Raw genomic sequence first — 27,407 nt, 5'->3', positions numbered from 1 at the left:
GCAAATGGTGACGCAGTTAATAGTAAATTCGTGGTCCTCACCTCCGAACCAAATATTTCGCTTGCCATATGTACATATACTGCGGCGTACTGGTAGAATAGATTCTTCAAAAGCTGTATGGGGGCACAAATGTGGCTGCTCATAGAATAAGCATAAAGCACAGTTACACTGTAAACTGACTTACACCCTTCAGGATGCGTAAAGGGACAAATATGTCTATAACTCAGACGGTTAGCCTCTGTGCAGGTGTGAGTATGGGAGTTATAGACCGAAAGCACAAGGTGCAAGTCGGTTTGCAGTGTAGGTTAACTTCAGTTTATCTTCAGCTGTATAATTATATTGATGAGGACGAAGGCCGGAATATGCGGTGCACGTTCTTACTAGAGCGAAACAGAAATGAAAGTGGGAGAACGAACCAATTTCCACAGAACTGGAGTCGAATAGTCAATCAGTGCTCTAGTCCAGGGTTCCAGTGAAACCAACGCCAAGATGTTGCATTTTAAGGATATAGCACATCAAGTGCCACTTCGCCCTACATGAATACAGAAGTAAAAAGCAACAAAGTTTTTGATGCACTGCAGAAATCCAGTGTGCGATACAGATGTAATCTGAAGTGTTCAATGAGAAAATTAGAGGCAGAAACAACAACAGAGCTAACTGGACATTGCGTTCTTTTTGCAGAAACTTTGAAGGCGCTTTGAAAGATTGCAGTGACTCTGTCGCAGAGAAAATACATTTTCCACCTGATCTCCTGCCAGAAGCGATGCGCCTTGTAGGATGTCGGGATGGTCCAAGTCAAGTGGCCAGCGACATCAGTGACCATGCGGCGAAAGGTGGCGTCGGTACTTCTGATAACGACACCACACACAGTACGTGTCCGGGCACGAGTAAGCAATCACACGAAGGCAAAAACAAAGAACATTGAAACAGAGAGAGAGACACCTTTTAATGGAAGTGTCGAGCAATTCTCATTTGACATATTTCGTGGGCATTCTTTATTACCCGGAAAAACTAAACACACAATCTGTACTTGGAGGACACACTTCATTTTAACGTATGTCCCCCCCTCCCCGTCACCATTTCGCATTTAAACCATGGAAAGGTTCATTGGAAAGGAAGTTAAGTGTTTTTATTCATTAATAGAATGTCAGTGACTCAACCTGTTGCTGATCTTTCTCGTCCTGCTTAATTCTGTGCGAACAGTAGCATAAAGTCATACGCCTTTTTGTTTTCTCGATCTGGCGTTCTCTGTCTTCTCTAGAATTTATGAAGACCGCGGCGGGTACATTACTTGTGTGCCTGTTTACACTCGTTTTTGCCAATTATCGCGCCCCTACGCGCCCGTTTCAAATTTTACCATGAGTGCATGCTCCTAGGTTTAGATATGTGTTCAGTGGGGCTTGTTAGCGTCTTTTGGAGGGATGAAATCATAGTATTATTCTTTGTTTCTATTATTTTTCAAGCCTTTTCCTAGTCTGCACTTCTTGTGATAGCGTTTGTCAGGTCGTTATCTGTTTTTATTCTTCCCGACATTTTCCTGCGCCTGTATTTCAAGATACCGAAACGTGATGCCCAAACTTTAAATGTTTAGCAACTATAGATGAGATGTGTAACGTTTTAATTAATAGTAATTTATACTGATAAGCGTACTTTTTTTTCGGTGACCATTATTCACTGATAACAACCATTGCAAAGTTATTACTCGAAGCAAGGCGCGCCTTATTATATGCAAATTTTGTCGAATATTGTCGCCTATTCTAAAGCAAAATAATTCTGTCTGATCAGATTGCGTGCGCGAAGCGAATTGTGGTGAGCATACTGAAAGGTACGCGAGCACCAGCGATTGCGCTGTAAGGTGCTATCAATCATGGGGCACTTGACCCGTACGTTCGACATCGACACCGATGACTGCGCTTGTCGCTACCACTGTGCTTTGGGTTCCAGTTGTTTTTCTTGGCCCAATCTCATGCACTAAAAGGTTCTATTTTCGGCTCACATTATTGATATTGTTACGCGAACGAATAATTAAGTACAGGAGACTATTTACAAGTATATTTACAAAAGATAGCTGCAGCGCTGGCCAGATCAGCCGATAGCTCGAGAGCCCAGAGCAGTTCGTCTTCTTCGTCTAGGCGCCCGCGCGCATCGTCCAGAAGAAACGCGTAATATGCATGTAGCATAATCCCCCGGCGACAGAAGCACCGTCTCGGTGAGTCTAAATATCAGTGGGAACAGGAGGGTAGTACGGTTTTAGGCGTGCTACATGCACAACGTCAGTGGAAGGCGGGGCAGACGAGGCACTGGTACTGACTAGAGCGATTTCATACGTAATTGGAGTCACGGCACGCAGCACTCGATATGGGCCTGTGTACCGAGACAGGAGTTTTTCAGACAGGCCAACGTGACGAGTCGGTGACCATAGGAGTACCAGAGATCCAGGCGAAAAGTGAACGTCTCTGTGATGTCGATCGTACAAACGCCGTTGGTTCTCTTGGGAGGTCCGGAGGCGAGCACGGGCAATTTCGCGAGCTTGGGCTGCCCTGGTGATGGCGTCAAGTGCATATTCGCTGGTCTCCGCTGCGGCGGATGGAAGGAATGTGTCCAGTGGCAATGTGGGTTCTCGGCCAAACAACAGCAAGAACGGGGAATAGCCGGAAGTGTCGTGACGTGAAGAGTTATAAGCAAATGTGACATACGGTAGGACAATGTCCCAATCAGTATGGTGAGACGAGACATACTTTGCAAGGATGTCTGTCAGGGTTCGATTGAGACGCTCCGTGAGACCATTCGTCTGTGGATGGTAAGACGTAGTCAGCTTGTGCCTGGTTGAGCAGGACTGCAGGATGTCGGCGATGACTTTAGAAAGGAAAGTCCGGCCACGGTCAGTGAGTAGTTGGCGTGTAGCTCCATGCTGCAGAATCACGTCGCGTAAAAGAAAATCAGCGACATCTGTGGCGCAGCTTCTTGGAAGGGCTCTGGTGATGGCGTAGCGCGTGGCGTAATCTGTCGCCACAGCGACCCACTTGTTTCCAGACGTTGATAGAGTAAAGGGCCAAGTAAGTCCAAGCCAACGCGAAAGAACGGCTCCGAAGGAATGTCGAGCGGTTGAAGGCACCCCGCAGGGAGCGTCGATGGTGTTTTTCGGCGCTGGCATATATCACACGCCGCAACGTATTTCCGCACGGAACGGGCAAGGCCTGGCCAAAAGAAGCGTCGGCGAATCCGGTCGTAGGTGCGGAAGACGCCGAGGTGACCTGCCGTTGGTAAGTCGTGAAGTTCTTGGAGAACAGCTAACCGGAGATGCTGAGGAATGACGAGGAGTAGGGCAGGACCGTCGGGGCGGACGTTGTGGCGGTATAATACACCATCCCGGAGAATAAACAAGTGAAGGGACGAATCAGAAGGCGAAGATTCCAAACGATCAATGATGGCGCGCAAGGTGGCATCACGGCGTTGCTCGTCGGCGACTTGTGGCAGCTGAGAAACCGAGAAAACGCAAGCGTCGGCATCGGTGTCAGAGTCGGCGGGTGGTTCGTCCACTGGATAGCGTGATAAGCAGTCTGCGTCTTGATGTAGGCGGCTCGACTTGTAGACTACCGCATAGGAATACCCTTGCAGCCGCAGAGCCAAGCGACCAAGCCGGCCAATAGGATCCTTGAGTGAGGAAAGCCAGCAGAGCGCGTGGTGGTCCGTGATTACAGAGAAATGCGTGCCATACAAGTACGGGCGGAATTTAGAAACCGCCCAGACGAGGGCCAGACATTCACGGTCTGTAATCGAGTAGTTGCGCTCCGCTGCTGTGAGGAGGCGGCTAGCGTAGGCGATAACACGATCGCATCCCTGTTGGCGTTGGGCTAAGACGGCCCCGATACCGTGACCACTGGCATCGGTACGGACCTCTGTAGGGCAGGGCGGATCAAAGTGGGCCAGAATAGGCGGCGTGGTGAGAATGTTGGTCAGGTGGGCAAACGGGGCAGTTTGAGCGGGACCCCACGTAAACAGCACGTCCTTCTTCAGAAGATCAGTAAGTGGTCGGGCAATCGCTGCGAAGTCTTGAACGAACCGTCGGAAGTAGGAGCAGAGTCCTACAAAACTTCGTACGTCTTTGACAGACTGAGGTACAGGAAAAGACGTGACAGCACGAATTTTCTCCGGGTCTGGTTGAATACCGGATGTGTCGACGAGGTGGCCCAGCACTGTAATCTGCCGGCGACCGAAGTGACACTTCGAGGAATTTAGTTGGAGCCCAGCCTCGCGGAAGACTTGAAGAACAGCTGATAAGCGCTCAAGATGTGTCTCAAACTTAGGCGAAAATACGAGAACATCGTCTTGGTAGCAAAGGCATGTTGACCATTTGAACCCCTGGAGCAAAGAGTCCATCATGCACTCGAATGGGGCTGGGGCGTTGCATAGACCGAATGGCATAACTTTGAATTGATATAGACCATCATGGGTGACAAACGCGGTCTTCTCTCGGCCCCTTTCATCCACAGATATTTGCCAATAACCAGACCGAAGGTCTATTGATGAGAAGTAGTTGGCACCGTGGAGACAATCGAGGGCGTCGTCAATGCGAGGCAAGGGCTAGACATCTTTTTTGGTAATTCGGTTTAGATGACGATAATCGACGCAGAAGCGCCACGTGCCATCTTTCTTTTTAACAAGCACAACGGGTGACGCCCAAGGGCTCAACGAGGGTTCAACAATGCCTTTGGCAAGCATCTTGTGCACTTCATCTTCAATAACTTTACGCTCTGAAACAGAAACTCGATATGGCCGACGATGAATAGGACTGGCATCACCAGTATTTATGTGATGCTTAACAATTGAAGTCTGGCCCAATTGTCGATTGTTGAGGTCGAAGATGTCTTGGTAAGAAACCAAAAGGCGACACAGAGCTGCTGCTTGTTCAGGCAATAGGTCCGCAGCAATCATGGGACTAAAGGTTGCGTGAAGGCAAAAAGCATCTTGCGGAAATGGTGTAGAATCGGAGCAGCCGTCCACTGAAAACACCGTGACGTGTCATCTCCGACAGCACGCAGCGTTGCAACCGATATGCCTTGGGGTAGAACTTGCTTTGTTAGGCCAAAATTGACGACGGGGAGGCATGTCCGGTTATCGGCGACGGTTACAACGGAGTGGGGCACAGGGATATCGCGCATAAAAATGACATCAGGAACAGGTGAAGCGACGTAATCACCATCGGGCACAGGGAAAGATGAAAGCAAATCGATGAAAGTCAAGGTTTTAGGCGGCAGGCGGACGAAGGCGGTCGTACTAAAGTTGTTCGGCTGTTAAGCACGAATATGCGCGAGTAGAGGAAGTTCGAGGCAAAGGGTACCGGTAGAACAGTCGATCAAAGCTAAAAGCGCCGTAAGAAAGTCTAGTCCAAGGATTAGGTCACGCGGACAATTTGTCACCACTGTAAAAAGAACTGGAACGTGGCGGTCGGCGATACTTATCCGGGAAGTACACATTCCAGTGACGGCAACAGTGCTGCCATCGGCGACGCGTACGGCTCGGCTAGTAGCAGGCGTGAGGACCTTCTTCAGTCGACGACGGAGGTTATTGCTCATTATGGACGCCTGGGCTCCAGTATCTATTAACGCCGTCAAAGGGACCCCGTCGACGTGGACATCAAGTAAGTTCTGGTGCGTTGGGAGCGTCAATGGAGAATTTTGACACGACGAAGATAATGCAGCGCTACCCCGAGGAGCTTTATGGTCTAGTTTTCCGTCCGGGAGGGTCCATAATTGGTCGGCGACGAATAGCGGCGTGGCTGGGGCGACGGGGACCGACGGCGCTGAGGTGACGGCGAGCGAGTCGGACGACTGTCATCGTCGGATAAGTGAGAGCTATAAGGCATACGGCGAGGCGAGTAGGGGCGAGGGTCGGCATATGGGCGAGGAGACGGAGAAAAGTAGCTCGAATACGGCGATGTCCAGGAGGTGCGGCAGTGGCGAGCGACGTGGCCAATGCGGTGGCAACGAAAGCAAATGGGCTTGTCGTCCGGAGTTCTCCACTCTGTAGGGTTGCGGTATCTGGGACGGGAATACAGATCGCTGCGAGGCGCAGCTGTCGGCACCAGTCGGGCGTCAGCTCGGGAGAGGGAGCAGGCAGCAGGAAAACCGAGGTTGGCAAACTCTTGCCGCACAACCTCCTGAATGAGGGAGATCGCTGGGGCTGGTTGGTCAATGGTGGGGTCAAGTGGGCGCGGAAGGAACATGGCAGGACTGGCAGCCTCGAGCTCGCAGCGAACAATACGCGTGATGGTCTTGTAGGAGGGACGTGACGGCGGCTGTGCGAGCCGTGCCGTCGTTTCTACTCAGAAGGGCGAAGGCGGCGAGCCGAGCGACGGGGCTGCGACGACCAGCGTGGCTGGCTTTTGGAACCGCACTGCGCGTGCCGAGCTTGCGCCTCGGGCACGCGCTGCGCTTCTTTATTTTTCTCCTTCTTTGATAGCCGGCGCCAAGGCACCGGCTGAAAGCGCCGAACGAAGCGCCCCGCGCTGCGGCGTCGGTGGGCGCTACAGGGCCCCCCGCCCAGAGGGAACGTCGAAAAGACAAGCCGGTTAAATCGCGATTGAAAAGTGTCCGTATCCGAGTTGTGAACTTGAAGGCACCGGGTCGCCACCACTACTCAGGCGGGCGGCACTGGGAGCTCCGCAACGGTAGAGGGACTCGCAGAATGGACGCTGTTGGGAAGGGCGCGTCCAACCGACAATATAATGATCGGCCCATGCGTCTTGGAGGAACGGGTAGGCCGTTGAGGCGAATGGCGCGTCGACGGTACCAGTGCGAGCGTAGCCGGTGGCGTATTATGGACCGCACCGCTGCATGGCATGTAGTGTGCGCGCACGAGCGATGCAGTCGAAGCCCTGGTCGGGCCACGACGCTTGCATTGCATGTGGACGTGACACAACCTGTTGGGAGGCGACAACGATCCGACGCGTCCGGCGATGGGGTGCATCGCGAGGAAGCCACGGACCGGCCGGAAAAAGTGGGGTCAGGGCCTGCATGAGCGTCCGGTGGTTCTTTGAGGACGCCTGACGTGGGATGCAGCGGGGGTCGCAGAAGGTCGTCGTGACCCACGTCCGCGGTGGCGTTAGCCGGCAGAGTCGTAGGCAGTGGGATCGGTGCGGTGCCGAGCTTGCGCACCGCCTCGGAGACTGGCTCAGCGGACCGCGTGGACGGGTCGGGTGTCGTTGTTGGAGGAGCAATGATGTTGGAGACAGACCCGATGGCGTGGGGCACCCTAGCCGGCGTTGGGTCGGCGATGTCTCCACTGTCGCCTGCCATCGTTGGGGGCGAGAAAGGCGATGACGTGGCCGGTGTCATGGTCGTGACGATACCCTCGGCGACAACATTGTGCGCGTACTCGCACGAAAGAGACCCCTGGAGAGAGCCGGAGGCCGGGGACTGTGCGGTAGCGCATCGGGTGGTCGCCGAGACGGTATCGGGGCAAGTCGAGGGAGGAAGGCTGGCCTGATGGTGGCTAACGAGCGCAGGAGCAGACGCGTCTGGTGCTGGCGGTGAGGACGCTGGCAGAGATGACTCGCGCACCGCGCGGTCTACCTCTGGAAGAGGGGGGTAGACAGCACCGAAGAAGTCGAGCACGCGCTGCCGCAGTTCGTCGTACGGGCGCGGGCCAGGCGATGGAACGCCGAGGTGGAGCGGGAGCAAGCGGCAGGACCTCGAGGAGTACCGCGTGCTTGAACTCCTGGATCCAGATGTGGTTAAGCTTCAGAGCCGCCTCGAACTGAGCGAACCATGCGCCGACGTAGCTGGACGAGAACGGCGGCAGTGGTGGGTCGAACTGCGGCTCCGGCCAGTGAGCCATGGCAGCGTGTCGCTCGGTGGAACGCGCGTTCTCCCGGGTCACCAATGTGGAAAGGACGTGACGGCGGCTGTACGAGCCGTGCCGTCGTCCCTGATCAGAAGGGCGAAGGCGGCGAGCCGAGCGACACGCTGCCATGGCTCACTGGCCGGAGCCGCAGTTCGACCCACCACTGCCGCCGTCCGGGTCACCAATGTAGGAGGGACGTGACGGCGGCTGTACGAGCCGTGCCGTCGTTTCTACTCAGAAGGGCGAAGGCGGCGAGCCGAGCGACGGGGCTGCGACGACCAGCGTGGCTGGCTTTTGGAACCGCACTGCGCGTGCCGAGCTTGCGCCTCGGGCACGCGCTGTGCTTCTTTATTTTTCTCCTTCTTTGATAGCCGGCGCCAAGGCACCGGCTGAGTGCGCCGAACGAAGCGCCCCGCGCTGCGGCGTCGGTGGGCGCTACAGTCTCATTGGAGGGAGGTGAAGCGGTAAGAGCGACGCAGGACGACGTCGCAGCCGTGTTAGGGAGCCGGGAGAACTGTGGAATGACGCGGCGGCTTTTGGCGAGCTGAAAGCGGCGGCATTCCTTGACAATGACGTCGATGGTAGACACATTGTTGAAGATCAACAAGTTGAACGCGTCGTCCGCGATCCCCTTGAGAACGTGGCCAACCTTGTCAACTTCGACCATGTTCTCGTCGACTTTCCGGCAAAGAGTTAGCACGTCTTGTATGTACGAGACATACGATTCAGTGGAAGACTGTACTCGTGTAGCAAGCTCTTTTCTTGCGGCCTGCTGCCGACCGGTCGGATTTCCAAAGAGGTCGCGGAGCTTCTCCTTGAAAGCGTCCCAGCTAGAGATCTCCTCCTCGTGTGTCCGGAACCAGACACGAGGTGTTCCGCCCAAGTAGAAGAGGACATTAGCTAGCATTATGGTAGGGTCCCAGTGGTTGTTGCGGCTAACAAGCTCATACATGCGTAGCCAGTCATCAACGTCAACATTATCTTGGCCGGAGAATATGCCAGGATCGCGGGGAGTGGCAACCGTGACGTACGTTGTGGTTGGAGTTGCAGTAGTAGCAGCAGACGAGTTGTCGTCACCGGGAGCCATGGCGGAAAGCTGGACGGTGCGGCCGCTGCGGAGCTCCGTGGTGAGGACGGGTAACGGCACGCTCCACCAAAATGTTACGCGAACGAAGAATTAATTGCAGGAGACTATTTACAAGTATATTTACAAAAGATAGCTGCAGCGCTGGCCAGATCAGCCGATAGCTCGAGAGCCCAGAGCAGTTCGTCTTCTTCGTCTAGGCGCCCGCGCGCATCGTCCAGAAGAAACACGTAATATGCATGTAGCAATATTGTCTAGTTCTTCAACGTCCCTACAACGTGAAATGACTTCCTGTTATTAGCGGGGGACAAAAGAGCGAAAAACGCGGTGGACGAATGTCTGTCACTTCTTTTCAGACCCCACACCGAGCTCATCAGAACCTGAGCGGGAGCTGACCATCCACGTCTGCGAAGCAACACGGGCGGCCCAGTGCCTCAGCCGCCCGTACAAGGCCGTGACCGACGGTGGGCGGTCACTGTTCACCACCAACACTGGGAATTCTATCTTGCTCAACGATGTCGTCACAAAGTTCTGCCGGTGAGAACGCCCTGCGTAGCACAACCTGAAACTTTCACTTGCCTGTAAACATGGTAGCAATGCCACAACCTTGTTTTTTCTGTGAAGTAGCGTTATAATGGCACCGTATTCCTACGCCGCCGACATGGAAGGAGAAAAGCTATGTTACCGCCGTTGACTTTCGGTAGCTCTGTAAACTGTTCTCTGTGATAGTTTTGTATGTCAAAGTCGTGCTTTCAGTGGCCTGCAAACATGATGTCTTGAAAAACCAAAACTAAATAAGTGGCCCGTTCTGCCTGGAAACATGTTATGCAAGGTATTCAACTATTCTAATTCAAGAAAATACAAGCGGCCAACTCGAGAAATCGAAGAGGTAAATTGTGAAATACACGAAAACCAATCAGAAGAGAGAATAATTTCATTCGCGAGTCTGGTCGTGTCATTGAAACTTAGAGAACGCGCTACACCAGCTACCGCAGCATTGGCCTGTGCTGGTGACGTGTATTGTGTATTGGTGCAATGCTTAAGGGATCTCAAATTCGACTGCGTAGTCTTTGATGTTCTCAGCAATGTGTGGCAGAAAATATCTCTGCTAACTAAAACGTATCCCTTAGACAAGTTTTCTCAGCGGCCTACGAAAAGTGCTCCAATGACACGCGGGGCGCTACTATATACCATTGTGCTTGGCATTTCAACTTCGTGCTCTACCACAAGCGCCATTTCATGATGTGCGAGAAATCCGGGAATATTTTGCTAGCCTCTGCCGCGCACCCACTTGGCTCATGCTGTAGGCTTGTAAGTTTAGCGGTATCAAAATCAGGAGCCTAAAGGGTGTACATATGATGGTATACTACATCATCATCATCATCATCATTATGAGCCAATTTTTATGTCCAATGCAGGACGAAGGCCTCCCCCTACGATTTTCAATTGCCCCTGACTTCTGCTAGCTGATTCTAACTTGCGCCTGCTACTTCAGCAACTTCATTACACCATTTACTTTTCTGCCGTCCTCGACTGCGCTTCCCTTCTCTTGGCACCCATTCTGTAATTCTATAATAGTCCACCAGTTATCCTTCCTACGCATTACATGGCCTCGCCAGCTCCATTTTTTTTCTCTTAATGTCATATCGAATATCGGCTATCCCCGTTTGCTCTCAGATCCACACCACTGTCTTCTTGTCTCTTAACGTTAGGACTAAAATTTTTCGCTCCATCGCTCTTTGTGCGGTCCTTAGCTTGTTCTAGAGCTTCTTCGTTAACCTCCAAGTTTCTGCACCATATGTTAGCACCGGTAGAACGCAATGATTCTACAGTTTTCTTTTCGGTGACAGTGAGAACCTCCCAGTCAGGATTTGGCAATGCTTGCTGTATGCACTCCAACCCAATTGTATCCTTCTGTAAATTTCCTTCTCGTGATCAGGGTCCCCTGTGGGTAATTGACCCAGATAAACGTACTCCTTTATAAAGTCTAGATGCTGACTGGCGATCCTGAATTATTGTTCCCTTGCCAGGCTATTGAGCATTGTCTTTGTCTTTGCATCATCATCATCCTAATCATCAGCGTATATTTATGTATACTGCAGGACGAAGGCCTCTCCCTGCGATCTCCAATTACCCCTGTCTGCCTCTAGCTGGTTCCAACTTGAACTTGAAAATTTCCTTACTTCACTCCACCTAGTTTTCTGCCGTCCTCGACTGCGCTTCCTTTCTCTTGGCACCCATTCTGTAACTGTAATGGTACACCGGTTATCTACCCTACGCACAATATGGTCTGCCCAGCTCCATTTCTTTCTCTTAATGTAAGCTAGAATATTGGCTATCCCCGTTTGCTCTCTGATCCACACCGCTCTCTTCCTGTCTCTTAACGTTAGGCCTAACATTTTTCGTTCCATCGCTCTTTGTGCGGTCCTTGTTCTCGAGCTTCTTTGTTAACCGCCAAGTTTCGGCACCATATGTTAGAGCCGGTGGAATGCAATGATTGTACACTATTCTTCTCAACGACAGTGGTAAGCTCCCAGTCAGGATTTGCCAATGCCTGCCACATGCACTCCAATCCAATTTTATTCCTTTGTAAGTTTCCTTATCATGGTCAGAGAGAGAGAGAAAATGATTTAATGAAAGGCAGGGAGGTTACCCAGGACTGAGCCCGGTTGGCTACCCTACACTGGGGGAAGGAGAAAGGGGAGAGAGAGATTAAGAGAAGAATAGAAAGTCCACTGCTGATATCGCCGACGTAGCAACAGATCTCTCTTCTACCACTGATGATCAATCAGTCCGAGTCATAGACGGTCACTCAGTCCTGTAGTTTTTAAAAATCGCAGCAGCGCTTTTGTGGCCTTTTGCAGCTGTGATATTCGAGGCCATGGTCCCAAGATCTTGCTCAAAGTGAACGGTCTTCTATCTAGACTATTGAGAACGTTGCAGAGGTCATGTCTTTCGTTTTGCAAAGATGGACAGTAGCATAGTAGGTGTTCTATAGTCTCATCAACAACGCAGGCATTACACTCGGCGCTATCAGCCATTCCAATTAAACACGTGTAAGCATTGGTGAATGCAACACCCAAGCGTAAGCGGCACAGCATTGTTTCCTCATTTCGCGCAAATCCAGGCAACAGCCGCAGCTGCATAGATGGGTCGAGAGAATGCAACCAATGTTGGGCGAATTCATTTGTATGCCACTTCTCCAATGTCATAGTTCGCGCTAACTTGCTTAGGTGTTGGGCTGCGTCAGTCCTCGATAAAGGTACAGAAACAAGATTTGCTCCTTCGTGTGCTTTCCTAGCAGCTTCGTCGGCGATGTCGTTGCCGGTGATACCGCAATGACTCGGCAGCCACTGAAACACGACGTCGTGTCCTTTTGCGATCGTATGGTGGTGCATTTCTCGTATCTCCGAGACGAGTTGTTCGCAGGACCCGCGACGGAGAGCTGACAAAAGACATTGTAGGGCCGCCTTTGAATCACATAATATTACCCACCGATTAGCCGGTTGGATGTTAATATAAGCAATGGCACCTCGGAGGGCAACAAGCTCCGAAGCGGTCGATGATTTCACGTGAGAAGTCTTGTACGTGATGCTCATTGATCGTGATGGTATAACCACTGCGCCGGTGGAGCTGGTCTGAGTAGAAGAGCCATCCGTATATATGTGGATTCGGTCAGAGTAGAAAGAGTGCAAGCAATCGAGAGCTGCTTGCTTCAAGGCCAAAGTAGGCAGGTCCGTCTTTTTTCTTATTCCTCGAACGTAAAGGCGCACTTCAGGTTGTTTTAAACACCACAGCGCTGACGGTGAACGTGTCGAGGGTGTGAACCCCGATGGTAGGGAGGCACTATGAATGCTGACCACGTTGGAGAATGACGCCTGTGGTCATCGTTCTGGCAGGGAGGCAAGAGAGCTTGATTGCATCCATGAAACGTGGCGAATATGGGCCCTAAGCGTGTCGATGGTTATGTAAGTCGTGATCGGATGGTCTTGAGCCGTGATAACTGTTCCTGCTGTTGAGGCGCTCCGCGGAAGGCCGAGGCAAACACGTAATGTCTGTGCTTGCACGCTCTGAAGGGCTCGAAGATTTGATTTGCATGTTTTAGCAAGCACGGGAGAGCTATAGCGTAGGAAGCCGATAAAAAGTGCTCGGTAAAATTGTAGCATAGAGCTCACTGATGATCCCCACGTTTTACCGGCGATGAATTTGAAAACGTGAACCATAGATGTGAGCTTCTTCTTCAAGCGGGCAACCTGAGGGCTCCAGGAGGGGTCTCGGTCAACAAAGACACCCAAAAACCGATGATTTCTCTTGTAGGAGATACGCTAGCCATTGATGCACACTGGATAACCAGACATCGCTTTTCGCGTAAAAGCGACTAACGCACATTTTTCTGTCGAGATGGTTACGCCTTGTGTGCAAAGATAGCTAGTTGCCTGTGTTGCTGCCTTCTGTAGCCTTGCACGAACCTGCGGGCGAGTCACCGCTAATGCCCAGATGCAGATGTCGACGGCGTAGATCGAGACACTCACTGTTTCCGGTAGGGAATCGGCCAGCCCAAGAAGTGTGAGGTTAAAAAGAATAGGGCTTAGAACACCGCCTTGAGGAACGCCACGGCATGTGTAGTGGTCAGTAGTCGGACCATTTTCTGTGCGTACAAACAAGGACCTTTGTGTCAAGTAGCTTTGGATCCATCGAAATTATCATGATTATCATGGTCAGGGTCCCCTGTGGGTAATTGACCTAGATAAACGTACTCCTTTACAGACTGCAGAGGCTCACTGGCAATCCTGAATTCTTGTTCCCTTGCCAGGCTAATGAACATTATCTTTGTCTTCTCCATGTAAATCTTCAACGCCACTCTTACCCTTTCTCGCTTACGGTCCTCAATCATTAGTTGTAATTCATCTCCATTGTTCCTGAACAGGACAATGTCGTGTGGAAATCGAAGGTTGTTGACATATTCACCGTTGATCCTCACTCCTAAGCCTTTCCATTCTAAGATAACTAGCGATGAAGTTTGAAGGGCCTTGCAAGACATGAGCCCTGGAAAAGCGGCTGAAGAAGATGGAATAACAGTCGATTTAATAAAAGACGAAGGAGATATACTGGAAAAGCTTGCGGCCCTTTATACGGAATGCCTCACGACTTCAAGTGTACCAGAGAACTGTAAGAATGCCAACATTATTCTAATCCATAAGAAGGCAGACGTTATAGAATTGAAACGTTATACGCCCATGAGCTTGCTTTGAGTATTGTATAAAATATTCACCTAGATAATTTCTAATAAAATCAGGGCAACACTTGGTTTCAATCAATCAAGAGAACAGGTGGCTTCAAAAAGAAATATTCTACAATCGATCACATCCATGTCATCAATCATGTAAGCGAGAAATCTGCGGAGTACCATAAACCACTCTATATTATTTTCATAGGTTATGAAAATGCATTACATTCAGTAGAGATACCAGCGGTCATCGAGGCATTGTGTAATCAAGGAGTACAGGAAGCGTACGTGAATATCTTGGGAATATCTACAGATACCACACCTCTATCCGTTCTCCAGAAGAAAAGTAGAATGTCACCTATCAAGAAAGGGGTCAGGCAAGGAGACAGAATCTCTCCAATGCTATTCACTGCATGCTTAGAAGTATTCAAGCTCTTAGACAGGGAAGGCTTAGGAGTGAGGATCAATGGCGAATATCTCAGTAACCTTCGGTTTGCAAATGACAATCTCCTATCCAGCAACAATGGGGACGAATTACAACAAATGGTTGAAGACCTTAACCTAGAAAGTGTAAGAGTGGGGTTGAAGATTAATATGCAGTAGAAAAAGTTAGTGTTCAATAGCATGGCAAGGGAACAATAATTCAGGATCGCCAGTCAGACTATAGAGTCTGCAAAGCAGTACGTTATCTAGGTCAATTACTCACAGGGACCCTGATCATGAGAAATAAATTTACAGAAGAATAAAATTTGGTTGCAGTGTATACAGCAGGCATTACCAAATCCTGACTGGGAACTTACCACTGTCGTTGAAAAGAGAAGTGTTGAATCATTGCATTCTACCGGTGCTAACATATGGGGCAGAAATTTGAAGGTTAGCAAAGGTCGAAAACAAGTTAAGGACCGCAAAAAGAGCGATGGAACGAAAAATGTTAGGACTAGCGTTAAGAGACAGGAAGAGAGCGGTGTGGATCAGAAAGAAAACAGGGATCGCCAATATTCTAGCTGACATTAAGAGGAAAAAATGAAGCTGGACAAGCCATGTAATGCGTAGGATGGAGAAACGGTGGACCATTGAAGTTACAGAACGGATACTATGAGAAGGGATGCGCAGGGGAGGACGACAGAAAACTAGTGTGGGTGATGAAGTTAGAAAATTGGCCGGCGCAAGCTGGAATGAGCAAGCGCAGGGAGAGGCCTTCATCCAGCAGAGGACATAAATATAGGCTGATGATGAGGATGACGATTTCTGAAATAGTCAATTTTAACTTCAAATGTATTTGTTGACTTCGATAAAAAGTGGCTAAGGGCCATTTAATTTCATGATACATGCGTGGATTCCAGTAATATGAAGAAGAAAAGAAAGCGCGTCGTAGGTCAAGGGACCTTAGTCTACACATGTCTGCACACCAGTATTTTTTGCGCACGGCGCTGCGCAGATAAGTCCAGCAAGAAATGTGCTTTTAAAGGAAACAGCGTAGCCGACGATGCTTTGTGCCTTCCACCGCCGATAGCTCAGCTTCTCGACGTTTATAGGCGGTGAGAGAGTGCAGTCTAAAACCCCTGAATCGTCGAAATATAGCGACACCTGCCAGTAGCTCCTGCTGGTTTGCGCCAAAAGAAAAAAAATGTTCTTTTGCGCGAACCCCACGAGCTGTGGTAATTAAGCGGCTGTGGGACATTTGGCGGCCAATACAGGAGTTTGGCGTGTCTTCTAAAGCAGTTCACTACTTTCGCTCTGCTTTTAGTTGAAAGAATGGCGAAGAACCTGGCAATTGCGAAAGCGGTTGTCGTCATATCAAAGGCATATCAATGAAAATGTTACAGTTTCACCCGAAAGGCGAAGCATCAATTGCGATAGCACATTAGTAGGCAGCTTTACGCTGCTCTTTGCCCAAAGCAGAAGGCGTGCTCAAGTTATCTTTCATAACGTTAGCAGGTTAGGTGACTATTTATCACCATGCACCCTATTTTGAAAGGGATACCGGTAAATCATCATCCATCATCATCATCAGCCTATATTTATGTGCGCCTGCAAAATTCCTAACTTCATCACCCCACCTAGTTTTCTGCCGTCCTCCACTGCGCTTCCGTTTTCTTGGTAATAATTCTGTAACTCTAATCGTCCACCATCATCCATAAGTTGCGTCAATTCGCACCTCCTCCACCACTCCATGCAATGTGGCCGCATTCATTAAAGGGGGCGAAGCCGACGATACCCCCTTCAAGGCAATTATCTTACCATGCTCCGCCATTTTCATTACCCCCTCAGACGACCGCCGTACACGTGTGCAGTCAGCAGCCATCGTACGCTTTGCAGGTTTTTCTGTGACTACGGCAAAATGACTGGGTGCTGGGTCCCTCAGTGCTCCAGTTATTCGAGAAACAGCTGACCAATGTTTTCATTTCAGAGAGATAAACTGGGCATCTATGGATGGTGAATATTACATGGCGTAATAGACTGCCACAAGCGCCTCGTGCGTGTACACCTCATGTGCCTTGCAATTACACATTATTGCTACAATTTATCAAACCTATTGGTTCCTTACAGCAAGTGCTTTAGTCTCCGCGCAATCACTACAATATTTAGAATATGTTGTTGCTCCTTCTCTCGCTCTACGACATCCCATTTCTTGGGCACGTGCACGAGGGTATGTTATCCATTTGTCTGAACTACTTGCTTTACAAACCCAACCTAGTAGTTCTCTCGCGGCTCTTCTACATATACAGGCTGTTTCAGCGAACACTTTCGAAAATTCTTAAAGGTTGCCTGTGGCAGATAGCCCAAGTGTAGTTCGTGAGCTGATCTACTCGAAGAGGCGGACATTACTTGCACCAGAAATTGAAATACATAATCGAATATTTAAGACAAAATTCACTAATTAAGTTTTTTACTAATTACGTAATGGTTCATATTGCAAGTTACAAATTATAGCCGTGGAGTTCGCAAGGCGGATCCATTTGGAACGAATTCTGGGGATGACACCTGTTCGAGATAATAATTGCCGAACTTTGCGGAGAAATGCATTGGCGTTCGACTTAGTTTCTTAACAAAACGTCGCTTTATGCATTGAAGCAAAAAATTAACTCGTAAATAATCAGGTAATTAGTTAAAAACTTAATTAGGGAATTTTTGTTGATTAGTCGAATATGCATTTCAATTTTTTTGTGCAAGTAATGTCCGCCTCTGCGAGTAGACTAGCTCATTGGGCTATCGAATTGGGCTATCTGCCACAGGCAACCTTAAATAAATTTTGAAAGTGTTCGCTGAAACACCCTGTATATTCGTCTACGGCATATATTGGCCCCGAAGTGCGCCCTCTAATTTCTCACAACGCAGCTAATTGACCACCACGTTCGTAACTTTGTTTCAACTTTACCCTTATCACCCCCACATTACGCAACTTGCTGCGACGTTTGGTTCTCCAGACAAGTTCGACATTCGTCCTTGTACTTTTTTTGTGTAAGTGTTGGTTCTGACGCGCCTTTCGCTTACTTTTGCACGTGTGAGCTCACTTTTCTTTTTTGAAGCGCTTCTCGTCAGAATGACATGTTCGGTGCGAAATTAACTCAAGCTCAGCCACTGGTGAAATGGGCCGCAGTCATGACCAATTTTACTCTGTAGATCTCCAGACTGTTACTATGGCCATATATGGGTTGTTTCTGCATGCATGAGTGTATCACACAAATAAAGCACCCTAAGCACGCGGTCGTAGCCCGACCCCGCCGAGTACTGTTTCGATTGCACTGCAGATATCAGCTCTTTTGTTGCACGCATTGTTTCGGAAATAAATCGTAAGCAATGGCGGTAGTTGCCCCGCCACGCTTTCACCTTTAAGTTTCAAAATGTGTAGCGATCCAAGGTACCCTATAAGCACGTTTGGTCAATGATTATTTACTTTAAAGAAAACAGGCCTAGTAACCAAAGTCAAATGCGGTCTCTAGATTCAGTGCACACTAATAAACAAAAAGGCGTTTCGAGGCCCGGTGATTTTCGAAGCACCGCCAGAGAACGAGCGCCACAGAGAAAAAGTTGTTTGAGCTGCGTTCTAGCTGCAGAAAAGGAAACAAAGAAAAGAAAGGAGGATAAGCAAATCACCTGAATCGCGATACGTCACGCAGTACACCTTCTGGGAACGCTTACGCGCAGTTATTCCTTGCACGAACCTCTGTATATACAGGAAGACCACCTCAGGTCACCGCTCTAGGCTCTCGGTACTGCCGAGTGGGACTGAACATGGCACGCGCCGTAGCAGACAACGCGGTTGTCGTTACCCGGCATGGAGTGGTGGGTGAGGAGGACTTTGAGGTACCCTAATCTTACACTGGCATAGTTTGGTGGCAAGATCAAAGCATTTTTGATGTTTTTCGAAGATCCACAGGCTTCAGTGCAGTGTAACTCACTACGGAAGCCATACACGGTACTCAATTGCTGTCGAGGGAGCTTAAATGTAAGCATTTGCACGAAGGTGCATGGTCATGTTTGTGCGCTCTGGTTAGGAATGTCCAAGGATGCACACGCGTTCCGTAGTTTCTGTCATTATAGAACCAACTACAACCCTCGTCAATACGATCTTAGTATTTCTTAAGTACTGTTGATAAATATGGCGTTGCAATGAAACCTTGTTTAGGGACGGTGACTGGTCCAAGTATTGTCTAAAGAGCCTCGACGTGAAATTTTGCACTGCGGCAGAAAAGAACGGCTTGGATCGATTGGCTGGAGCGGCTGACGAGGCAGCGTCTGTGTTCTGTAACAACGAAGGAACAATTTTGTCTGGTGAGTTCTACGGTTTTCAAACCCTTTCGTGCAGAAAAAGTTACACAAGAAGCATACAGTTTGCTTTAAACGACGGCAATTAGCCCTTCAATTATGTATTCAAAGTGTGTTTCGGAAAGGTTTGTGTGAACTCTGCTAGCAACGCTACGCATACCAATAAAACCTAGCTGTATTTCTGGCAGCGTTGGAGACGAGAATTAGTAACGAAACATTTTTTTCTCGCCCTCCATACTCCTCTCGCCGCAGTTAAGCACCTACGTGGATATATTTTACTCGGGTAATTTCTCTTCGACATAACACTAGGGCGAACGAAGTAAAAAGTAAACTGAGATGCCAGAGGGACCGACCTATTTTTTGCTAATGACGTAATCTCAACACGCTGCTTTACTTTACGGCTGTATATTTCTTTTATCGTTTTATTCACGCAGTAAAGTCTCACTTGGCTTGGAAAAGGATGGGCGTAAAAGATTATGCATGGTTAAAGGTGCGACCACGTTAGGCGGCAAAAGCAGTGTCGGTAATTTTCTCTTTCCACAAGTTTAACTGGTCCGATTGGATCCTAAAGAATACATTTTTTATGAAAGTCATCAAGTCATGTTGATATCAATTTGCTAGGAATTTTATTATTATCTTTGAATTGTTCCTGCACGTCTTCTTTAATAATGTTATGGGGATGTTGAGAGTGTAGACAATGTATTTACGATATCCATATAAGCAGAGGTAATGTGGTCAAGATAGCTGAACAGCAACAACACGCAGCAGCCAGCGTCTCTCGATCTTCTTCTCATTTTCTCTTCTCTTATCCTTCCGCAACACTATTTTTAACTATATCCCGGCCACGGCGGCCGCATTTCGATGGGGGCGAAATGCGAAAACACCCGTGTACTTAGATTTAGGTGCACGTTAAAGAACCCCAGGTGGTCTAAATTTCCGGAGTCCCCCACTACGGCGTGCCTCATAATCAGAACTGGTTTGGCATGTAAAACCCCATAATTTAATTTTAACTATAGCTTTAAGTTACCTTCCGCGGGGTATGATTTCCGGTCGGAATGTGAAAGATGTAATACCACCGCATTTTCTCAAACGGTGGGAGATCTGAAGATCTTGCTTTTCCCAGAAGAAAGGCTTTGATGTACTCTTCGACACAACAAATGAAGGATGGCTCACTTGTGAGCTCTGTGTTTTGAATTTATATCCAATGACAAATGCTGAAGTATCTATATCCAACGTGAGATAAAATGGGAGTAAGATGCCCAAGAAAGCAGAGGTCGATTTAATAATTTTAACAGGAAAGGGTACTGGTCATATAGGCCTCTCAAAAAGCTACTAAAAAGTCTCTAAGACACAAAAAAAAACTATTTCGTTTAGGTGAATAATCTACGTTCTTGCTCGTGCACCGATTCGTGCACCGACTGACACACACGCCGGAGCAATACCGCGAACGACAAACTGAGTTTATACTGGCAGGCATCTCTGAGACTGGCGATGACGTGTCACATTATCCGGGGCCGAATGCAGCAAGCTTTTGGTTCGTACGCGCTCGCCGCCATTGACCTTCGCTAAAGATATGTCGAGTTGCTGCAATTTTGCCTTTGGACCAATTTTAGTATAAGAGCTTTTTGTAAGTATGGGCCTTGTAAAGTACAACTTCCTGACATGCCATGTATCCACGTAACTTGTGCGAGAATTTAAAAATGTGCAAGTGCCACGTAGCTGGAGAGAACCAAGGTAATGCTTGCTGTCGCTTTGAGCAAGTCAGGCAATTTTTTTGGTTACCCCTAATTTCATAATTAGTTATTATATAGTCAACTTGTAAAATATTATATCCAGGATAAAAGTCTCTGTGAGGAAATTGTAGCCGACCCAAAAATAATTCCCGTTGCTGCTTTCTCTCGCTCACATGTCGCGGCACTTTTTCTACTTCGCGGATTTTATTGAAGCCGCAGAAAAACGTTTATCTAGCCCATATTGAGCAGAAGAAAGCTGAATGTAAAATTTTTCAGGTTAGTCTACAATATTGTCTTGACCACCCTATTGCTCTGAAAATATTATTTGAGAAATTGGTTAAATAATAATAACTCATTATTTCTTCTTCTTTCTGGGGTTTTACATGCCAAAACCAGTACTGATTATGAGGCACGCCGTAGTGGAAGGCTCCGGATTAATTTTGACCGCGTGGGGTTCTTTAACGTGCACTACAACGCTAGCACACGGGCGTTTTTACATTTCGCCTCCATCGAAATGCGGCCGCCGCGGCCGGTATTCGATCCCGCGACCCCGTACTCAGCAGCGCAACGCCTTAGGTGACTGAGCCACCCCGGTGGGTAACTGATTATTTATTCAGGCCAAGCACACAAAAGGCTTACTGAATGCGACGAAAGACAGCAGTACCATGGTTCTGTCCAGCTGCGTGGCATTAGCATATTTTTAAAATTTGGCGCAATTTACGTGGGACACCCAGTATATTAAGTAGTGCGTTGTCTCGTGTTGTGCATTTCCTTCTTTGCGCATTTGTCCTATCAGTTACTCAAGTTGTGCTTATAGACATGCCATTACATCGTCTATAGCTCAATATTGACGAGCCGACAAATCTAAAGCAGTCTTGGTTCGATGACGACCGTTACCTTTATAGTCTTAAAAGCAACGGTGAGTTCCATTCTGTGAAAACTGTTGCAACAGCGGAGCTGTTCTTGGCGTTTTCACGGAGCGACTTTCCTTGCGTTATTGCCACGTGCGCGGTACTTGCGGGCTACGAACGGCACGCCCCATATCAGGTGACATAGCATCCTTGATAGGAAAGTGGCGAGCGCCGAGTTTTCAAGAAGGCAAACGCAAGGAAGCCAGATGACTCAACCGCCCCCTTTCTCGGCGCGGCGCAGATGTCTGCTTCACTGGACCGCAGCGCGTTCACAACAACGCGCAGCGCGTTGTCAACATGAGAAGGTAGACCCGATCTATCTGCAAGCTCGGAATTTGCGCGAGCTTCGAGAAGCTCGGATTTGCGCTCTGTGGCGAGCCGCTCGCTCCCACTCGCGCTGAGCGGAGTCCATCTTGCGAGAGAGCACGCACCGGCGCAACACCTGCTCTATCCTCCCCGTCCCCCGGGGGGAGCTCTGATTGGTCCGCTCCTCTGCCGGCGCGGTCTCTGATTGGTCCCAGCGAGACTGGCGCGCCCTCTGGTGGTGGTTTCCCGAACCTGCCCCTGCGTGGCACCGCCGCACAGACAGACGGCAAAGGGTCGCGTTAGAACAGCTCCGCAGTTTCGCCTGAAAGGCGAAGCATCCATTGCGTTAGCAAATTAGTACATAGCTATACGAAGTAAGGATACTAGTTTTATCGGCCGTATAAACATGGAAATATTCGCTTGACAACTAATTAACAAGCATGGTGCCAGCGCGCACAGGCAAACATGAACACATCACACTCGATGACCGTAGAAAACACGGGCAATGCGGGAGTTGGAAATTCAAGACGATGTGCAACCCGAGAACAAGGTGAAAGCTGGAGCCAACGTTTCGACAAGTCCACTTGTCGAATCCAAGTCCACTTGGAGCTAACGTTTTGAAGAAGACAAGTCCACTTGTCGAAACGTTGGCTCCAGCTCTCACCTTGTTCTCGTGTTGCTCATCGATGACCGCGGAGACTCGCTGTCAAAACGCTGGCGTTAGGAATCCCGGCAGCAGCAGCGAGCGACGTGACCTTCGTGCTGTGTATCGCTTCAACGCAAACTAAGCTACGACAACACCGCACGCGCAAAGGTATGAGCCGCCTGCAGGTTGCTTTCAAGGTAGGGCGCGCGCTGCCGTGCGAAGTACGCAGTTGGTGCCTGAGTCAAATGCCGCCCCACCTCCCACGTGCGCGCGCTTTATTTAGCCGCGATCGACAGTGCCCTATGCGCGCAGTCGCGAAATGCGCAGTTGCTGTCCGAGAACAACCCCAAACCCTCCCTCCCTTCCACCCCCCCCCCCCGGCCTTTCGCACGACGGAAGACAGCGCGATTCCTGTTAGCTTCCCTCTCTTAACGGCTCCCTTCGCGCGCTTTTACTCGTACATACAGCATACGGCGCGTGACGACGATCTTATCGCCCTTAGATTTTATACGCCACTTCACGACGACGGCGTTGGCATAAATGCGCTTAGATTGTCCATAAAATTGCTATCTCAATAAAAGCATGAGCTCTTATTATTTTTTATTTATTTATTTAAAGGCTTTGTGTAAGGGGGGAGAGTACAATCAGAAATTATTAGTTATACAATAGTTACAATACACCTGTGAATACATATACAAAAATACAGGGTTAGAACTGTGCTAATTTAGTAATACAGTGCAGGGCCAAATTACCTGATCTTAAGAAGTGGAATGGAAGGGCACTGGAAGGCCACTCATTTTGGGACAAATTTCTGCTTTCAGATTTGATAAAATCAGCCCACTGCTGGGACACACCCGGATTTGCACAGTGCGCGGAGAGCGCCGACATAATGAATATCAAGAAGAATTTTTTTGCACCCGACTGGTCTCCGGCAAACTGCAGGTTAGTGTGCTTATTGTGCCTTCGTATAGAAAAAGTGTCCGCAAGAGTTATTAGTTAGCGGTACCGTCAATATCACCAGTAATGTAAAGAAACAAATTTTGCGTTAATTTATACGAAAAGCATGGTTCTTTATATTTGCTTTCAACAACAGAATGTCAGTTTCATGGACGCTATGGGGGGGGGGGGGGGGTAAATGAAATAAAGCAGGAAATCTCATGCCTTTTGTATACTGGAGCTCGAGATTGAAGGTTAAATATTCAATAAAATTAAACGTTTTGCATGATATATTCGTCGGACAAAATAAGTAGTGACCTCGCATGTTTAGGGCGATGGTGGTAGTGGTGGTGATGAAAAGCCTTTATTTCAGTAATGAGAGGTGTACGCATGCCATGAATGCGACCATGTCCAATTTAGATCACAATTCCATCTGCGGGGTCAAGACAGATGGATATTCTGCCTATGTAAAGGCAAGTACTTTGGTAAAAGTAGTCGCCTGAGATCTTGCGAGTGGTGCAGATTCTGGTTCCTGCGTAAGTGTTGTTGATGCTCTATATATAGAGGTGTACAGATTGACAGGACATTGCCCTTTTAAGCAATTCTGGTCTCGGGCGTTTCCAGACTTGCCTCAGAGAAATGTACGCTCGCATTCTGCTAATTCGCAGTGTCTTTAACAGTTGACTTATCTGCTGTTAATTTGAATTATCTAGTTACGGGGTGGGACGTCCATTTTACAACAGCCAGATTGTTCCTATCCGGCCTGTCCTAGTATTTTTATGTGCTCTATTCTATCATCTGCAACCAGATCGATATGTTGTCGTAATTGCGAACCGAACTGAAAGAACCTGAACAACAGCGTGTCGTTAAGAAGATGCCCGAAGTCGGCCATACGGCCCATGGCATGCGAATGCCTAATTTACTCTGTAGAGTAGTCGTTCTGTTCTGTATATATATATATATATATATATATATATATATGATAAAGGTCGGACCACCGACCGACACTGTTGTGTTTCTCATTTTTCGAAATACGCTTAGCCCATTCAAACATCCAGCAACTACTATATATATATATATATATATATATATATATATATATATATATATATATATATATATATATATATACATAACGAAGCCAACAAACAAGGGCACCACGGACAACATCGGTAAAATTACTTGTACTCACTAATTGAAATAACGAAATGATAAACTAATGGAAATGAAAATAGATGAAAAAAAAACTGGCCGCAGGTGGTGAATGACCCCACGTCTTCGCATTACGCGTGCGATGCTCTTACCGTTGAGCTACCACGGCACCGTTTCCCATCCACTTTCTGGGGTACGTATGTTTTTCTACTAGAACTAACCCTGGGAGGGTGAGTCAGCGCCACCACTCACAAACACTGGCGGCGGATATAGAACAACCTTTCTGCTGAAGGCGTCACGAGTACGTGTTCTTTTTTGGGTGAAAGCAACTGGTCAATAAACCCACATATGCTACGTGAAGGCATCAATGTTGCCAGATTCGAACCCTCATAATGCAATGAACGAGAAGAAAGGGAATCGAGGGGCCCAATTTTTATTAATCATATCATGAGAAGCCAACAAACAAATGCGCCAAGAACAACATAGGGGAAAATACTACGTACTTGGCACCAGTAGCGCACCCAGGATCTCTGCCAGGGGGGGTTGACAGTTTGCCAATACCATCTAAACAGCGCCAATTTCAATTTCTTTGCCGGAAATTGTCAAAAAATGCGCTTTTTGCGAGTGTGCAGACGATTGCGCGTCTTACATCTTAGTTGCAGTACTCAAATGCGTAAGGAAAGAAAAGGGGTTAAACAAAAGAGGGGGGCTTAAGTCGGCCTCAGGGGGGGTTACAACCCCCGAATCCCCCCCCCCCCCGTCGGTGCGCCACTGCTTGACACTATTTTTTCACACACCAGAACAGACCATCGCAGCACTAAATTTGAGATGCCCCTGTGGTAGAATTCGTCCGGCTGACTGTGAAACCACCGCCAAAATGCTGTCTTGGCTTCACGGCCTGTGCGAACTCACAACACCACCACCTCACACTTCTCGAAGCGAGACACCTTTCCCTATACGTGGGCTGCCTTTCCGTGTGGATTTCAATGGACGCTCATCTTTTGCTCCGTCAAAAATGAGTCACACTTCGTTGCTCGTAGGCCGTGGACTTGTGAAGCACAACCGCCATCTTCAACCGCTGACAGCAGCGCCATGCCGCGGAGGTACCGGCAGATAAGGCCGGGCTGGTCCAAATAAGGCCCACCGCTAGGAACGGATATGTTGACTTCGCTCTTACAGCCGTAATTTGGCTAAAAAAATTAGGGCAAAGACTTTCTGATTCGTCCTCGCAATAGAGCTGTGTAAAATAAATTTGTGTCATATGGTGTCTGTATAGTGACTATGCGTCCAAACCACACAGTAAGATAAAGAGGAGCGCCGACTCCGCCACCGCGCAACGCATTCGTTCGGGACAAACCGTGTAACGTAAATTATACATCGCGTAGCGCCATCTGTCGATGCGCGTGGAAAACACTCAACAGCTTGCTTCCATGTGCGCACGCGCTCAGTGGCGGAGACCGGCGGCGACAGAGGCGACGGCGGCGCAGAACCGGCAGCGCGGCACCCGTAGAGCGTGCACATGTCGTCTGCTACAAACGTGGACCCTCGGCCGTCTGAATTTGACAGCAAACACAAAAAAACACCGCATATCCACGGGGTGAATGATGATGAGTGGGCGAAGCTCTGGAGGGAATCATCGGTAAACCGTGAATCTTCCGTGTAATTCGCCCAGTCTCGCCGCACTAAATCGAACGATGACTTCCACCAATGACACGCGCCATATGTGACGTCATTCCTATTTTATAACAGCGCCCTTCATTATAATTGCACCATCTCCCGCTTAAGGGGACGCTAGCACAAACGCGTTAGAAACGTGCAGTACTCTAAGGGGAAGAGGCCACAGCGTCTTACGCAGCCGTTTACACATGCCGGAACGTGCACCGCGTTTGCCGACGCCATCAGCGTTTATGAATACGGGGTTAAGGCGGAGAGGCCACAGCGTCTTACACCAGCTTCTTGCACGGGCCGTAACGCGCTAGCACAAACGCGTTAGAAACGCGCAGTCTTTCGTTAATGTTGGGTATTTATTGCCATCGTGGTGCGTCTGTCCATGTGCGCTTCGTGGCGTAGTGGTTAGCGCCACGCGTTCAGAAGCGAGGGGTCCCTGGTTCGATTCCGCTACGGCCACAACTCTCGGAATTTTTTTTCTCATAAAAGTAGACGTGGCTACCTACTACGACGACTACTACTACTACTACTACAGAGGAGGGACAGACCCACACCCTAAGGAGCTTCGCCCCTAAAAAATATATGCGGACCAATAATAAAAGCGCAAATAAACACGCAGTAGTGCTTTTAAGCACGCAAACGAAACATTTTTACATTTCTTTATGGGAAACAGGTGATAAATGATGCTGTGCAAAAAGACACAACAGAAGTACTTGTTTTTCACTCCTCTACGTTTTCGCGGAAGCGAAGGTGGGAAATTGCCGTCTTCCTCGCTTTGTTTACCATGTCTGCAGTATGTTTGTTCATGCCTCACGGAACAAGGTATATTGATACTTCTGCGAGAAGAGACTGAGCAACAGGACAGTGTTTTGTTCCCGGCTGTAAATCTGGTTATGGCAAAGGACGCGAGAAGTTTTCGCTCTTCGCTTCACCATCTGATCTTCAACTACTGTACCAGTGGCGTGAAAAAAATCCTGAAGTAAGCGAGCGCTTAAAGCAATGGACAAAATATGTGCGTGACACTTCGAGAAGCAGGCAGCAGCTTATTTTTTATTGTTACTTCAGCAAAGACAAAGGCGAAGTGGCTCGACTTCGAAGCGGAGCCGTTCCTTCAATTTGTTTAGGGAAG

At 48.7% G+C, this 27,407-nt stretch overlaps 1 protein-coding gene across 1 annotated transcript in view; it reads left to right on the top strand.

The window, feature by feature from the left end:
- LOC119439920 (uncharacterized) overlaps positions 1-27,407 on the top strand; it is a 129,909-nt gene that overhangs the window by 86,216 nt on the left and 16,286 nt on the right. The window contains exons 5-8 of the mRNA XM_037704887.2: positions 682-869; positions 9,286-9,466; positions 18,787-18,932; positions 23,344-23,464. Of these exons, the coding sequence (XP_037560815.2) occupies positions 682-869; positions 9,286-9,466; positions 18,787-18,932; positions 23,344-23,464 (636 nt within the window). The remainder of the gene's footprint in view (positions 1-681; positions 870-9,285; positions 9,467-18,786; positions 18,933-23,343; positions 23,465-27,407) is intronic.

The sequence above is a fragment of the Dermacentor silvarum genome, chromosome 2 (assembly GCF_013339745.2).
Source record: "Dermacentor silvarum isolate Dsil-2018 chromosome 2, BIME_Dsil_1.4, whole genome shotgun sequence".
Taxonomy (NCBI): domain Eukaryota; kingdom Metazoa; phylum Arthropoda; class Arachnida; order Ixodida; family Ixodidae; genus Dermacentor; species Dermacentor silvarum.
This window is presented reverse-complemented; position numbering and strand designations above follow the sequence as displayed.